General features: G+C 43.6%; 1 protein-coding gene across 1 annotated transcript in view; it reads right to left on the reverse strand.

Moving 5' to 3' along the window:
• Positions 1-15078, reverse strand: part of PGM1 (phosphoglucomutase 1) — a 61388-nt gene that overhangs the window by 13009 nt on the left and 33301 nt on the right. The window contains exons 3-7 of the mRNA XM_040627206.1: positions 14856-15002; positions 12850-12975; positions 10272-10462; positions 8829-8983; positions 6028-6143 (exon numbers count right to left, since the gene is read on the reverse strand). Coding sequence (XP_040483140.1) covers positions 6028-6143; positions 8829-8983; positions 10272-10462; positions 12850-12975; positions 14856-15002 — 735 coding nt within the window. The remainder of the gene's footprint in view (positions 1-6027; positions 6144-8828; positions 8984-10271; positions 10463-12849; positions 12976-14855; positions 15003-15078) is intronic.

The following is a 15078-nucleotide window of genomic DNA, read 5'->3' on the forward strand; positions in this document are numbered from 1 at the left end:
CACCTTGTGGTAAGTATAAACTCAGCTCAGTCAGGGCGTACTCCAGGCCTCAGCCAAGAAAAATGTCAACCCTTGCTGACGGAGCCAAAAGCTAACAGTTTGGGGATTAGGTTCTATTTACCAGTATGGGCATCTCGGGAGTACTGGGCGCCTGCTTCCGCCAGGTGACAGGTCTGAGGATGGGGCAGTGGCAACTGAAAAAGAGCTACATGGAGTTGTATGAAAACACTTGCATCTGTCTGTCACGTCTCTCTGTCTTTCACTTTCCGCCCATCTTTAGCTCCCTTTTGGTCTTCTTCTTCTTCTTTTTTAAAGATTTATTTTACCCACTTTAGAGAGAAAGAGAGGGGAGGGGCAGAGAGAAACACAAGCAGACTCTGTGCTGAGTGTGGAGCCTGACGCACAGCTCAATCCCGTGACCCCAAGATTAGACCTGTGCCGAAACCAAGAGTCAGACATTCAAATCAACTGCACCACCCAGGTACCCTTCCCTTTTGGTCTTTTTTTTTTTTTTTTTTAAGATTTTATTTATTTATTTGACAGAGAGAGAGACAGCCATTGAGAGAAGGAACACAAGCAGGGGGAGTGGGAGAGGAAGAAGCAGGCTCCCAGCAGAGCAGGGAGCCTGATGCGGTGCTTGATTCCAGGACCCTGGGATCACGCCGTCAGCCAAAGGCAGACGCTTAACGACTGAGCCACCCAGGCGCCCCTCCCTTTTGGTCTTCCAAACACACTATTCTCTCTGCCTGAAAATGTCCACTCCATATACACCTATTAGCCTGGCTAATATCTCCTGCAATTACCTTCCACTTCACCCCAACCCAGGAGGGCTTTCTTGTTGCCCTCCATGCTCACCCCTTCTCTATCATACCCTGTCTGCTCTTACCCTACTTCGACTCTGAGGTGTATCCCTAGCTGGTGCCTGCACACCAAACATCAATAAGGGTTTGTCCCAGGAATGGTCAGACCCCAGCTGACTGGCTGGGAGGTTCAGCAGACCTGCTCTAGCCACAGTCTTGTCCTCTTTGGCTTTTATTGTACAAATGATTTTACTCTGAAAGGACAGGTAAACTCCTCTGGAAGCCTTTTCCAGATCACTCCAGCCTTCGGGGGCTCTCTCCTAGCCACCCCCAGACTTTCCCTTTAGCAATGAACCCTGTACTGCCTTGTGACTTCCCCTGGAACTCTTTCCTTTGGAGGACTATAGTAAGCGCCTGACGGGCAGGAGCTGTGTCTTAACCCAAAATCCATTTTTTGCTCAACAACTATGAACCAGTGCCTACCATGTTCCAAGTACATGAGAAAATACCAAGATAAGACATGTTACTTGCCCTCCCAGATGAGCACAGACATACAGGTGAGGGAGACAGACATGCAGGTAATAGTTTAACTGAGTTAGTTATAATTAGGTTATCAGCCTAGTTTAGTGGGGTATTCGGTCTGGGAAATCTCCAGAGACAGGATGTTCTTACTTTCCCATGGGGACTTTACCTAGAGGAAAATGTACTCAAGAGCTGTGCAAGTCAGAATGTGCAGAGAACCAGACAGAAAATCTAATGCCCTACACCACAGAACCAGGTCAGGTGCCCTGCCAATAAAGCTCCCAGGGCCCCCCTGCGCTTCACCATTGATCACTTCACACACCTGCTCACCTGGCCAGGGTCTGACTTCTTGCCCCACATGTGGACACTACAGAGCCCTGCACAAGACTGTACCCATCAGGCCCCCAGACCCTCACGCAGTATCTGGGATGCGGTTAAAGCTCAATAAACATTTGAGGAATGAGTCAATGCAAAGAAGTACAAACATGAGAAACTTTCCCTAAGAAATTAAAATTAAATTTGCAAAGCATCAATGCTGTACTTCATCCTACAGGATGCATCATCGCTAAAACCTTTTAAAGATGAAACAGGAAAAAATGTTACTAACCTCTAGACCTGGCCAGATCATAATTTACTGGCATATTTCTACATACCAGGCTCGTCTTCAACTGTTTCCTATCCCTCTTTCCCAAGCCTCTCCTTTCCCTGAGGAAGAGTTTCAAAAGCAGTGACATTCTATTCTATTCAGGACTTCACTTTCTTTTTTTTTTTTTTTTAAAGATTTTATTCACCTATTCGACAGAGATAGAGACAGCCAGCGAGAGAGGGAACACAAGCAGGGGGAGTGGGAGAGGAAGGAGCAGGCTCATAGCGGAAGAGCCCGACGTGGGGCTCGATCCCAGAACACCGGGATCACGCCCTGAGCCGAAGGCAGACGCCTAACCGCTGTGCCACCCAGGCGCCCCAGGACTTCACTTTCTATTACTGTCCCAATTTCCCAACATATTCAGGATGGGACAGAACACCACTTTGCCCTCTGCCATTGTGTGTAAACATGTATACCATCATCCACAGTTGGGGGAAAAATAACTGCATCATGAGATCAGCCGAAAATAACAGGTTCACCCTGTCTAGTTCTGGTGCCTATTTCTGAGTCCCTTTACTGCGACCTTTGTAATGCTGATGCGTGAGGAAGTGTCCTAGCCTCTGCGGCTATGATCATCCTGGAAGGCAGCTGCTGTTCCTCCAAAGGGACAGACTAATGTGTGCTTGGTAACATTAGTGATATTATGGCTTGTGCTCTGAAATGCTGGTGGTTTATTTTATTTGGTGAGCCAGGTGTTCTGAAGGCTGACTCCTTCACACATCTTTGCAAGTAAACTTCTTTTCCTTTATAAAAGCTCACCTGTTCTCACAAAGACCTCAGGTTCCCGACTCTGGACTACGGAGTGGGAATGGTGTTGAGTCCCCACAAGAGTTGCTGACTGCTTCAAGGGGTAAGGTAAGATTCTCCGGTGAGGTGGGTGTTTAAGTCGAACAGCACTGCCTGCCAACTATGATTCCAGCAACACACAGGAAATCACACCAAATAACTTTTAAAGTCTTTCCATTTCCTACACCAGGATTCTGTTTATCTACATCGAGGGTGCCAAGTGAATAGTGTGTTCATTCACTCATTTATTCAACAAGTGTTTGCTGAGCCCCTACTCCATGCTGCCCTTTATAGGGGGCTCTGGAGATATGATGGAGAATAAGACAGACGTAATTGCTGTCTTCACAGAACTTACAGTCTAGTGGAGCCAAGAGATGTGAAGCAAGTAATCCTAAGTAATTTTAAAATTACAGCTGTAATACATGCAACAAAGGAGAAGTGTGTGTGCCTTGAGAGCCAATAAGAAAGGGAGTGGACCCACAGTGGAAGGTTAGGGAGGCTTTGCCTGAGAAATTGCCTCTGTTCTCACCTGGAAAAATACAGAAATAAACGACCCTGTACTCAATGAAGCTACAGAACCGAAATATTGCAAAGCTTGTTGAGTCACTAATGTCCACCCTGAATAACTCTGTAAAGAAACTGAGGGAAGCACTCACCAGCAAGGGACTAGCAGCAGGTGGAAATTAACTCCTCTATAAACAAGGAGATCAGAAGTTCAGTTAAATAACTTCAGCTGCCACTCACTCACAGCAGCAAAGACCCATAGCTATGCAGCTTGGTTTTTAAAACGTTTGTTTCAGAAACATTACAGAACAATTTTCCTTTCTTCAAAGAGAAAGAGAGTTTGTGGATTATTCTCATGATGCATTCTCTCTTTGGATAGAAGAGATATCAAAGGGAAGATAAAATCACGGTTGGCATTTAGTATTTGAATGGGTTAATAAAGAGGAACAAACTTTAATAAGAAATAATTTAAAGTCTAATGTCTGCTCAAAGAAATCAACCTCTCAAATGTAAGGTGAACAACAAATTTGCTTGGCAAATTCTCCTGAGTAAAAACTTAAAGGGGCTTAATTATCCACATTATATGGGCTAAACAGTATTATGAAATGTCCTGAAAGCTAACATAAATGAAAGCTATTTCCAAAAAAGCACAGGGCCCAGTTCTCCAGAAATAATCATCCCACTCTAGTCTTTACCTCTCAGTTAGGTCACACATGGATTTGGGCTTAGTTCTGGACACGATCTAAGAGAGGGACTGGTGAACTTGGAAGCATCGAGAAGCTGGTGCTTGGTATACAAAGAATGTGGAGTGAGGAATGAGAAGGCGAACTAAGGATGGGTAGCCTGGAGAGGACAGGACCTGCAACCTGCCTTCCAGTAGGTGAAGCCCTGTCATGTGAGAGGGGTCCCTGTGCTATGTCGTCTCCAGGTGTGCTCCCAGCCAGTCCACATCAGGGACTCCTACATGCTCCAGGCTTGATATCCACTTTGCCCAGTGCTTCCCACACAGATCTGTGGGGTAAGATGTCACTACATACACCACACACACACACACACACACGAGAACAGAGAGAGAAAGATGTAGCTAACTATGTTTAGGTAAAACTGTACAAACAGGATTCCTTACAGTAGAATATTTTGGAATCTTCGAATGCTAATATCATTATAAATATCCAAGACAGACAGCTGTGTTCCAAGTTTTCTGATCTCTGTTGAATTCAGAACCCTCTCCTAGAATTAGTATCCTTCCACATACCCAAACACCCTGGGAAAGGAAACCTTGTTCTAAACTTTTCTCCCTTTTGCTATGTTCAGCACTGATGCAGGTACAGGGAGGTTAGGAAACCAAAGGTGGAGACATAGTCCCTGATTTCAAAGACAGCTTCATCCATAAAAAAGAATGACTGAAAGCAAGCCTGCACTTGATAATGGGGGAGGGGGTTGGTATTTCATGGAATAAGACCACCTCACAGGTTCATGTGCATTCATCTGGTATCCCACGGAGTAACGTGGCATAGTCCATATTTTATGAAGTACGATAGGGCTAAGCAGTGGCCTTGTGTTCTCTGACCAAAGACACAGAACGTTGGGAAACCATCAAGTCTTCTTTGTGGACACTGTTCAATCCCAAGACTCATCCATCTTTCTTATATCCCCCAAGTCTATCAAGTCAATTCATTACCAAGGGGCATTACCACTTCCTCAAGGACATTAAATTTCGTAGAACTTTGTATATACATGTCTCAAATTTACCAGCTCACTCTACCCACTCTACCCCAGGACTTGTAGGAAATGAAATAAAGTCAGCATCTATTCTCTTTAACCTGGTATGAATTGCAACTCAGTTGCAAGACTTATGGAGGTAAGATTTCAATCTCTGCTTTGCTTTGGTACTAAAGGACCAAGATCAGTCCTTTTATTTCAAAATATTGGGTAAAAGACTAAGAGGAGAAGAAATATGGCCAGTGAAGTACCTTGCAACCTGGCTGGAGACCAACGCATGGAAAAGGGCCACATGACTGAATGGAGATTTAGAAAGGTGAGAAACTGACGTAGATAGGATGAGGCAGTAGGGAAGGTCATGGAAGTAGGACTTCAGGTCAGCATTTGCACAGGCAGAGAGGAGGGCGGAGAGCACAGAAAGTAGAGTCTAAGGGTCCTGAAAGGTCCCCCAGCCTCCTATGTTCCCTTCCCTCATCATACTAACAATTTCTACAGACATCCTCACGGACAAGGACATATTTTTAATTTCTTGATCACCTAGCAACTTCCTTCCACCCTAATGGCCTCCTTTCATTTAACCTTAATGAATCATAACTTGCTACAGCAAACTTGGGCCTGTTAAAGAGAAAGATTTAATGCTGTGCTGCAACCTCCTTTTAAATAAAAACGAAAAACTGACTCGCTCCACCGTATTTCTTCCCAGAAAGGAAAACATTTATAAAAGTTTCCTTGACCACGGAGGGGAGAAACATATGTTTATCACTCTGTTTAATCTCTACAGACTCAGTGACCATGACGCTGAGGGGGCCCCCAAACTTCCTGTCTCGGTGGATGTGATCCTCTGGAAGCAAAATTAGCCCTCCTCGGCTAAGCACGCTCACGGCTTTTCAAATGTGTATACTTCATCAGGGTTGTTATAAATAAACTGCATCTTGATTTAGGACACATCGGCCACCGGTGCTATTTCAGTCCTGCCTTAGCGGTTGGAGCGCTCCCTCAAGTCGTGTTTACAGAAAATGAAATGGTAGCACAGGGCCACGCACTTACCAGTCCCGAAGCTCTCCTCCCCACAAAGGGACAGTTTGCTTGCATCCATCAAATTCCCGAAAAACTTCCAGCCAGTTGGGGTCTCATACAAAGCGATCTTTGTAGCACTAGCCACCCTTCAAAGGCATGAAATCAAAGTTACATCACAGCAGGACTGTTAGCTTAGCCACGTGAGTGAGGGAAACTAGCAACCGTTATTGTAATCAAGGGTCCCATTTAGCCTTGCTCAGAGGTACACATAATTCTAAGATGGGTGGAAAATCGTAGGAGAAAACTTGTGCACAATGGGCTATTATATGTGGAGTCAGAAGAGCGGGTAAAAGAGGAAGAAGGAAGAATTAATTCAGGTCACTGAGTTTAATATCTTAAAAGGAGCGACAGTAGCAAAATGTGCAAGGCTATTTTTGAGGCTATTCAAACCCAACGTGTTTTGGACACTGACTACATCTACCACCACTCCATAAAGAACAAAAGAATGATGTTTTGATGCACTTCAAATCACAGAATCATAGAATATTGGGTCTAGGAGGTCACTCTTTTACAGAAAAGGAGACAGGGTCTAGGAGGTTATGTGATCAGCCTAAGGTCACAGAGCCAGGATGGCCAACGGCCTGCTGCTATACAGCTGCCTGGTCAATGCTCCTTTCATTTCACCAGAAGGCCCAGAAAGGATAGTGTCCACTGGGTCTCCCATTTGTACCAACTTCCCCACACTGCTCCTTGGTCCCCTGTCCCCTCCAACACATCTTTCAGTCCTTCCTATATATCTGCAGACTATTTAGAACCTTTAAATCAATCTTCTTTTAAGATCCCTTTCCCTCTGAAAAGGAAGACTAATCTGCATTTCATGCACTGTTTTAATAAGTTCTGCCTTCCAGAATGCTCGTTTGAAGAAAATTAAATCTGTAAGCTTGAAAGCTGGAAGTACAATAAACTTTCACCTGGGTAATGAGTTATCTCCATTGTGATTCTATATGTGGATTATCAGTTTCTCCAAAAACTAGAATTAAACTGCTCGTGGATGACACTGAAGTTATTTCAGGACCTGCTAGGTCTAATTACAACAGCCTGGCCAAAACCAGCTCACAACTTCAGCTAAAGGGTGTGGAGGCAGAAGCCAGGTTCTGATTCTAGCTCTGATTTAGTTGTGGGGTCCTCAACAAGACAGCTAACCTCTTCTTTGGGTTCCTCTTCTTTAGGATAAGGATTGCTGTGAGGATCGAGTAAGACTATAAACCACTCTATGAATATCAGTTATTAACTTCTCCTTAGCTGAAGGGAAATTAGCACTAATTGTATTAACACGTACTCCTCCTCTCCCCCACAGTAGGAAACTATGACACGGCCCAGCTGGGTCAATTAGGAGCAAAGGTTCTGACTCAGCCATGTACTAGCTGGGTGACCTTGGGCAAGTTACTTAACTTCTTTGTCTTTTTGTTTTCCCACCTGTAAAGTGGGGTTAGAGAGCATTGACCTCATGAGGTTGGTTTGAGAATTAAATGACTTAAAACATAGAGTACTTCGCGTCTAGCACAAGGCAACATTCAATAAATATCAGTTATTACTAGACGAACCTAGATATATCCATTTTGCTTTCTTCTTTGACCTTGACCTTTTATTCTTTCACTCATTCTTTACCATTCATTCAGCAAACATTTACTAGGCACCTAATATGTTCTAATTAACATTCTCCCTAGTCCTCATTTACCATTTTTACTTATATTTTTTAATTGTTTTAGATGTGGTCTCACAAGCCACCTTAAAGCCTTTGTAAATGAGGGGTTTATAATCAATCAATCAATCAATCAATCAATCAATCTGAGATACCAGTGTTTATTGTCACTGGGTCCTTTCTCAAAAAACTGAATATAATTTTCCTTAACTATTTGAGCTTTCTGTTTCTTTGGATTTTAGACAAATGAACATTTACTGTGTTTGTGTATGGATGGGGACCCAGTGAGGGATGGACATGGAATGTTTCTTTGGAAGTTCTTTGACATATGATCTTCCTTCAAACTGCTCTTTCACTCAAACGCTGTGCACACCTGCTAAAGGACAGGGATGTTTCTCCAGAGTGATGCTGTCAGTACAGTGGGGCTGCCATCCACTCATTTCTTTAGCAACATTCAATCGTTCCTTTTTTAAAGGGGTGTGTGTGTGTCCTACTATGCACCAGGCATACCATGGTATATACGGTAGTGAACAAGACAGTCTTTTCTCTGTAGACGTTTACAGTCCAGCAGGGAAGATAGGTGAGCAAACAAGCTATCAGAATAGTGTGGTAAGTACTGGAATGGAAGAGGTGCAGGGTTGTTAAGGAAGCACAGAGTGGGGACATCTAATCCAGAAAAACCCCACCCATTCCCTCATAAAATAAACGCTTACATGTGGAATATAAAAACCACAACAAACAAACCGACTCTTAAAAACAGAGAACAAACTAGTGGTTGCCAGAGGGGAGGTGGGTGGGGGGATAGGTGAAGGGGATTAAGACGTACACATCCCAGAGATGAAAAGCACAACATAGGGACCATAGTCAGAAACACCGCAATAACACTGGACGGTGACAGATGGGGACTCTACTTATTGCAGTGAGCCCTGAGTAATACACAGGAAGTGCTGAATCAGTATGTTGTGTGCCTGAAAGTAATAAAATGCTGTATATTAATTATACTTTAACAAAAAATGTTTAATAAAATAAACAGCCCATACTATGCCTCAGATGCCCATGCTGCAAGGGGAGGAAGAGTGTTCCAGACACAGAGAAGAGCCTGGTGAGGGCCAAGGGAATGGAGACCTACCGGTCCAGGGCCCCACTGGTGGGCATGCTGCGGGCAAAGCCTCGGACCCCGGTTTGCTGGAAATACGGAATGCTGAAGATGTTGGCAGCAATGACAGCCACGGAGTCTGACGGGTTCACAAAGAACCCATGCTTCCCCAGAATCATGTTTCGATCCTTTGGGAGAAGAGGGATTCAAAGGAAGAGCTTTTAATCAAACTGCTGGAAAAAAAGAAAACAAACAAACAATCTTACATGGGGGGGGAAATAAAATTTTAAATCATAAAATTTAAAACTGATACCTTTATTCATACCTGGTTCCAAACACTGGACTTTGTTTCTAATGGATCTGCAGAGTACACCGCTACACCAAAGGCACCCCCATGCCAAAAAACTGGAACTGTTTTCAATTAAAGTGCAAGCACAAACTCCTTCTAAACCAAAAACTCTGTTCTTCCTCCAGAGGCCAGCTGTCTTTAACCTCCCAGACCTTTTCCAAACTCTGGAATCAATCACCTCTCTCCCAAAGGACAGAAGAGATCGAAATAAGAAAGGAAATGCTGGCTGTTCACATAGTTTGGTGGGTCTACCAGGCCTCTTTCGAGGAACAAAGCAGATTTCTTCAAGAAAGAGATCCTAAATCATGGCCCCTCCATTTGATGCAGGACCCAACAAAACACGCTGCCACCTTCACTGCTTCCTTGGTGCCTGGTATAAGGAAGTACTCAAGTAACTCAGAGTTACTGAGGAAAAAACTCCCATCATGCACTGCTTTGGAAAGGTGCACTGCAAAATAATGTTTTTAGGGACCCTTTTAATTTTCCAAAATTTTGATATGGGAAAATTTTTTTTTTTTTTTTTTTTTTAGGAAATAATGGATTCTACCTGAATTTAAAGAACAAGAGCAATAAAAATATATTTTCGGCTAAGTAAAACATGTGTAGTACCCAGGATACAAACCCAACTAAAATACATCTCTTCCTTGTCTGTTATATAGTCATCAATGTAAATAAAGCAGCCTGCTTATTAAAGATACTAATTGTAGAGAAGGAATAAAAGGTTAATTCTCTCATTACAGTTTTATCATTTAGCTAATGCAAATGAACAAATGGGTATATTATAAGGCTAAAACCTTTTCCAGGGCTCGAATAAACCTAGGAGGGATTTCTAGAACCTGACCAGCTCATGAAGCACCAGTCATTATGTCATAACTGAACCCTGATCACCCTGCCACTCTTAGAAAACATGAATGTCTAAAACTAAACACATGGGTTACATTTCAAGGACTCACTCCTGTTCAAGAGGGTCTTCTAATAATTTAGCCCTGACCCCATGTACAGTGAGGACTCGTCAAAGTCACTCACTCACGAAGCCCACAGGGCCTGACGAAACAGCCTGCTTCTCCCAGCTTTGCAGGACCAGGCCTGGCCCGCATCAGAGTTCACTTAAACGCACTTGTACCCACCCCATCTCCATCAAAGGCAGCCCCAAAGTCGTGCTCTCCTGTTTTCATGGTTTCCACCAGGTCAGCAGCATAGGTGAGGTTGGGGTCAGGGTGGTGGCCTCCGAAGTCCTCCAGAGGAACACAGTTAACTGCCGAGTTTGCGGGGGCACCCAGTTCTTCGCAGAGGATCTTCTTCACGTATGGTCCAACGACTATGTAAAATGTGAAATGAAGAATCAGAAACTATGACTTATGAAAGCATGTCAGGATCGGGGGAGAAGGTGGAGGCATTCTAAGGAGAATGGCATGAATGACAATGAGAATGTGAAGCCTATATTCAGGGGCCAGTGGAGAGGTAAGTCTGACTGGGACGGAAGGTTTTGCCAAAAGGAATAATGAGGGGTTTGGTTGGAAAAGGTGGGGTTAGTTGATGAAGGAGAATGGGGGAAGGGAGAGCTGTTAGCTTCTATGAAGGCCCTACTACACACCTTGCCAGGTGCTTTGCAACCATTTTCTCACTCCTTCAAAAACAAAAAGAATTCACAATGTGGTAGAGCTCAGTGCTTAAGAGCTTGGACTCTGGAATCAGTGTGTCTGGGTTCAAATCCCAGCTCTGTTAATCATGGGCTGTACAACTTTGGGAAAGTTATGTAATCTCTCTGTGCCTCAAGCTACCCTACTGCAAAATGAGGATAATAATAGTAGCTACCTAACAGGGTTGGGTGAGGATTCAACAAGTTAATAGACAGGAAGCTCTGAGGACAGTACCTGGCACGTATGTTATCAATGTTTACATTGTGATTATCACCTCTACTTTATAGATAAGAAAACCAGTCTGAGATGAAGCCATTTGCCCAAATTTACATATCTAGTAGGAGTGGGAGCTGGGATTCACGGCCCTAATCTTCCTACTATATCTGGCTATCAGACAAACTGGTTCAAAATACAAACAAAAAGTAAGAACTACCAACAAGAGGAAAAACCAGTCACATACTTTTATGGTGACATTTTGTACAACTACCAAGAACATTCATTTCTAAATTGCTGAGAACGTGTTTTCACCAAGGAAGGTACAGACACCAATGTAGGCCACAGAGGTCAGAATAGGGTAGAAGATGCTTCTCCCATTAGGGGTCACATGTTAAGGAGGCTATGGACACACCACAGAATAGGGTCAAGGCAGCCACAGCTGTGAAGGATATAGAAACTGAGGCATTAGAGGAACCCCTGAAAGGCCTGGAGAACAAAGTCTACTTCATGACCCTCTTCCCGTACCTCACACCTCATCACAAACCCATTCTTTTCATGTTTTTATTTCTAGTTTTTATTTAAAATCTGGTTAGTTAACATATAAAGCCCATTCTTAAGCCATTCTCCTCATTTCCCTAATAACATTTCTTAAGTCTTCATGGCTTTGCTGCAGCCAATGTCTCAGCTGGAAATGACCACCCTAGGTCTTTCTTTCATAAAAGCTGAGTTGGTTGCCAACTTCTTCCAGGAAACCTTTCTTGATACGGCTAGTTAAGCTATGCCTTCTTCCACACCCCAAAGAGAATACTTGAAATTCTATCTAACCCTCATTTTGTTGGCCTGACAGTAGTTTCTGACCCATCCCATCTCCCCAAGCATAGCAAGTCCCTGACTGAGTCCCTGCCTCCCCCCCATGCCCACATGTAGTAGGTTCTCAATACATGTCTATTGAATGGTTTGAAATGACAGAATAGCTATCATCTAAGTAAGGAAGTAGACTCATTCTGTGGGACTCCAGAGGCAACTTAGGACTCAAAGGTGAGGTTCAGGGATGGAAGATTTCCACCCTCCAGAAGAAGGTTTTCTAACTGGGGTATTGCAGTGTAACAGGAGGCCCTGAATGGCACCATTAAAAGAGTTCAATCCCAGACAGAAAGTCTTCCCAATCAGGCAGGCAGCTAGATTCCAAAACCAGGGAGATTCCTTCCCACTCAAAGATTCTAAAATTCTAAATTTACTACAAAACAAATAAACAACCTCAGTGCTCAGGAATTGCCACATTCCTCCATGTGAGAAATCCTCGTGGTTCTGGTCCACAAGGATGGCTGCTGTTTCTTGCTGACCTGGCCCCACACACCCACAGAGGAAGAAGAGGGAGAGACACCCAACTGTTGTTACTGAATTTAATCCTCAGCTTGCTCTTGTAAACTCTGCTCTTCTAAGAAAAGGCACATGTGGGGGCAGCTGAGTGGGGTATGGGGCTCAGGAGCATGTTTACCTCATCTAGCAAATGACAACCACCCCCTTGGAATAGATGGGGGCGCTTAGGAAGAATGTAAGGTATCTTCTGAGGGGGAGGAAGCATCCACAAAAACAGTTGCATGTTACTCAAAACCTGATGCCTAATGTGGAAACTCTGAACTTCGCACTACCTTACCATGAGGAATGTCTCTACCATTTTTGCTGCATACAATTAGATTTTTATCTATGTGATATGGTTGCAAAATCACTATTTAAAAACTGTGATGCAGAGTCTTGAGAAAAGGCTTGTTAAAGCATCATGATACACAAGGCAGAGAGCAGCTTCATATCTCTAAGAGAGGGGAAGGGAAGAAAAATAGCTCCATACCTCCATGCATGGCATCTATACGGATCTTTAGTCGGTTTGGACCAGACAGCAGTTCTTTCAGTGCATTGAAATCAAAGATGTTCCTCAGCATTGTAGCATAAGCTTCCACTGAATCCACAATTTCCACTGTGAGAACAAGCAACATTAAAAGATGGGGGAACTAAATACATTAAGATATTAGACTCAGGGCACGTGGGTGGCTCAGTCTGTTAAGCATTCGACTCTTGTTTACGGCTCAGGTCATGACCTCAGGGTCGTGGGATCAAGCCTCATGTTGGGCTCTCTGCTGAGCATGGAGCCTGCCTGGGATTCTCCCTCTCTCTCCCTCTGCCCCTCCCCCACCTCAAAAAAATTCTTTAAAGAAATATTATCTTCTAAAATGATTGTATTGCTGTAAACCCACAATAGCTACTTTAAAAGGATAATTATCGGGGCGCCTGGGTGGCACAGCGGTTAAGCGTCTGCCTTCGGCTCAGGGCGTGATCCCGGCGTTCTGGGATCGAGCCCCACATCAGGTTCCTCCGCTATGAGCCTGCTTCTTCCTCTCCCACTCCCCCTGCTTGTGTTCCCTCTCTCGCTGGCTGTCTCTCTCTGTCAAATAAATAAATAAAATCTTTAAAAATAAATAAATAAATAAATAAATAAATAAATAAATAAATAAAAGGATAATTATCAAGCAGCTCCAATACACCCTGGCTGTTCAAGACTAACAATAGTCCTGAGAAGTAACTGTTACTAGACCTGTTTTATAGACTTAAAGAAAGACTTTAAGTCTGAAAGGTTAAGTAACTTGCCCATATGGCTAGGCCGGGGCACACATGGGATTTTTGACAGAGGTTTGCCTGACTGTAAACGCTGTTATGCTGCCACACTCACTCCTTGCCTATCACTATAAAAAGCGTATTTTGGTGTCACAAGTAACAGAAAATGTAATGCCCACTTTTCTTTCCTTTTTCTAGGCCCTTTGCCATGGGACTTAAGGGTAAAAAGCAGGAAAAAAAGGGTTTTTAATAAACCACTTTTCACATGCACTGCTGAAGGAATAAAACAAATATAAGAACTTAGAATTGTTCTTGTTGGACGTGCAGGGGTTGAACATTTTCAAAACGTTGAATTTAAGAAATTCTCTACTGGTGTTTTCCAAACCCTAAGAATGTCTTCAAGATGTACCAAGGCGCCAGTTTATCTTTGTTAGGATGCAACTGCCAGCTCTCGATGGGTAGGTTCAAACAAAAAATGCATTCCATCACATTGCAATCCAGAAGAAAGAGTACACTTTAGAACGGTCAAAACGCAAGTCGCCTTACTAACCATCTCATCCTCGTTGTGTTAATATGAACAATGTTATAAACATTTACTCCATCAATTACTGGTAACACCTTGGCATTCAACCACAAAATGTCTACCACAGCTGCCTCTGTGGGGAGTTTCAGTTTCGCCCCCAAAATGGCTGATTTTGATTTTACTGAATATTAGGGCAGGAAATAAAGAATCGAAGCCCAGGCTTTGGAATCATTTACACCTAAGTCTGAATCTGGTTTACCACTCACTGACTATGGGATCTTGAGCTTGTCATGTAAGCTCTCTCAACCTTTGTTTCCTCATCTGGAAAACCTGCATACAGATAGTGCTGCCCTCACAGGGCTCTGTAAGAATAAAGTGGGATAATGTATGTTAAGAGCCTGGCCCATTGGCCCACAATAAAAGCTCAATAAAAGCTGGCTATGAATGTAATCTTACAGGTCTTCTAGTCAAGGCCATTCATTTTATAGGTATGGAAGCCAAGGCTTAGAAAGTTGGAAATGATTTACCCAAAGTCACAGGGCTGATTCCTGGCAGGAACGGATTGGGACTCCCAGACCCAACTCTAGACCTGCTAACTAAGGCATGCGAAGCTTAGTGACCACGATCTTTCCAACACTGAGGATCCATTGTATTAAAACCTTGAAAGGCAAACTGTTCAAGTTGGAACTAGAGTGGGCAGGAGGGGAGGAGAGTCAACGTGCCTGTGAATGGTTTGAACTTGTTTTCCAGGTCAAACTGCTGCTTTCCCAGAACTCCAAGGTCTACTTTCAGGTCGGGGCAAATTGCATATTCTTCAATTGTCTTGCTGATTTGGAAGATTTTATCAGTTATTGCTTCTGGAGCGGGACCTGGAAATCAAACGGTGAACTGTGGGTCATTTCGTGGGACTGACATGAAAATACAAAAAACACAGAGCTCATCCAT

The sequence above is a fragment of the Ursus maritimus genome, unplaced genomic scaffold, assembly GCF_017311325.1.
Source record: "Ursus maritimus isolate PB19 unplaced genomic scaffold, ASM1731132v1 scaffold_12, whole genome shotgun sequence".
Lineage (NCBI taxonomy): Eukaryota > Metazoa > Chordata > Mammalia > Carnivora > Ursidae > Ursus > Ursus maritimus.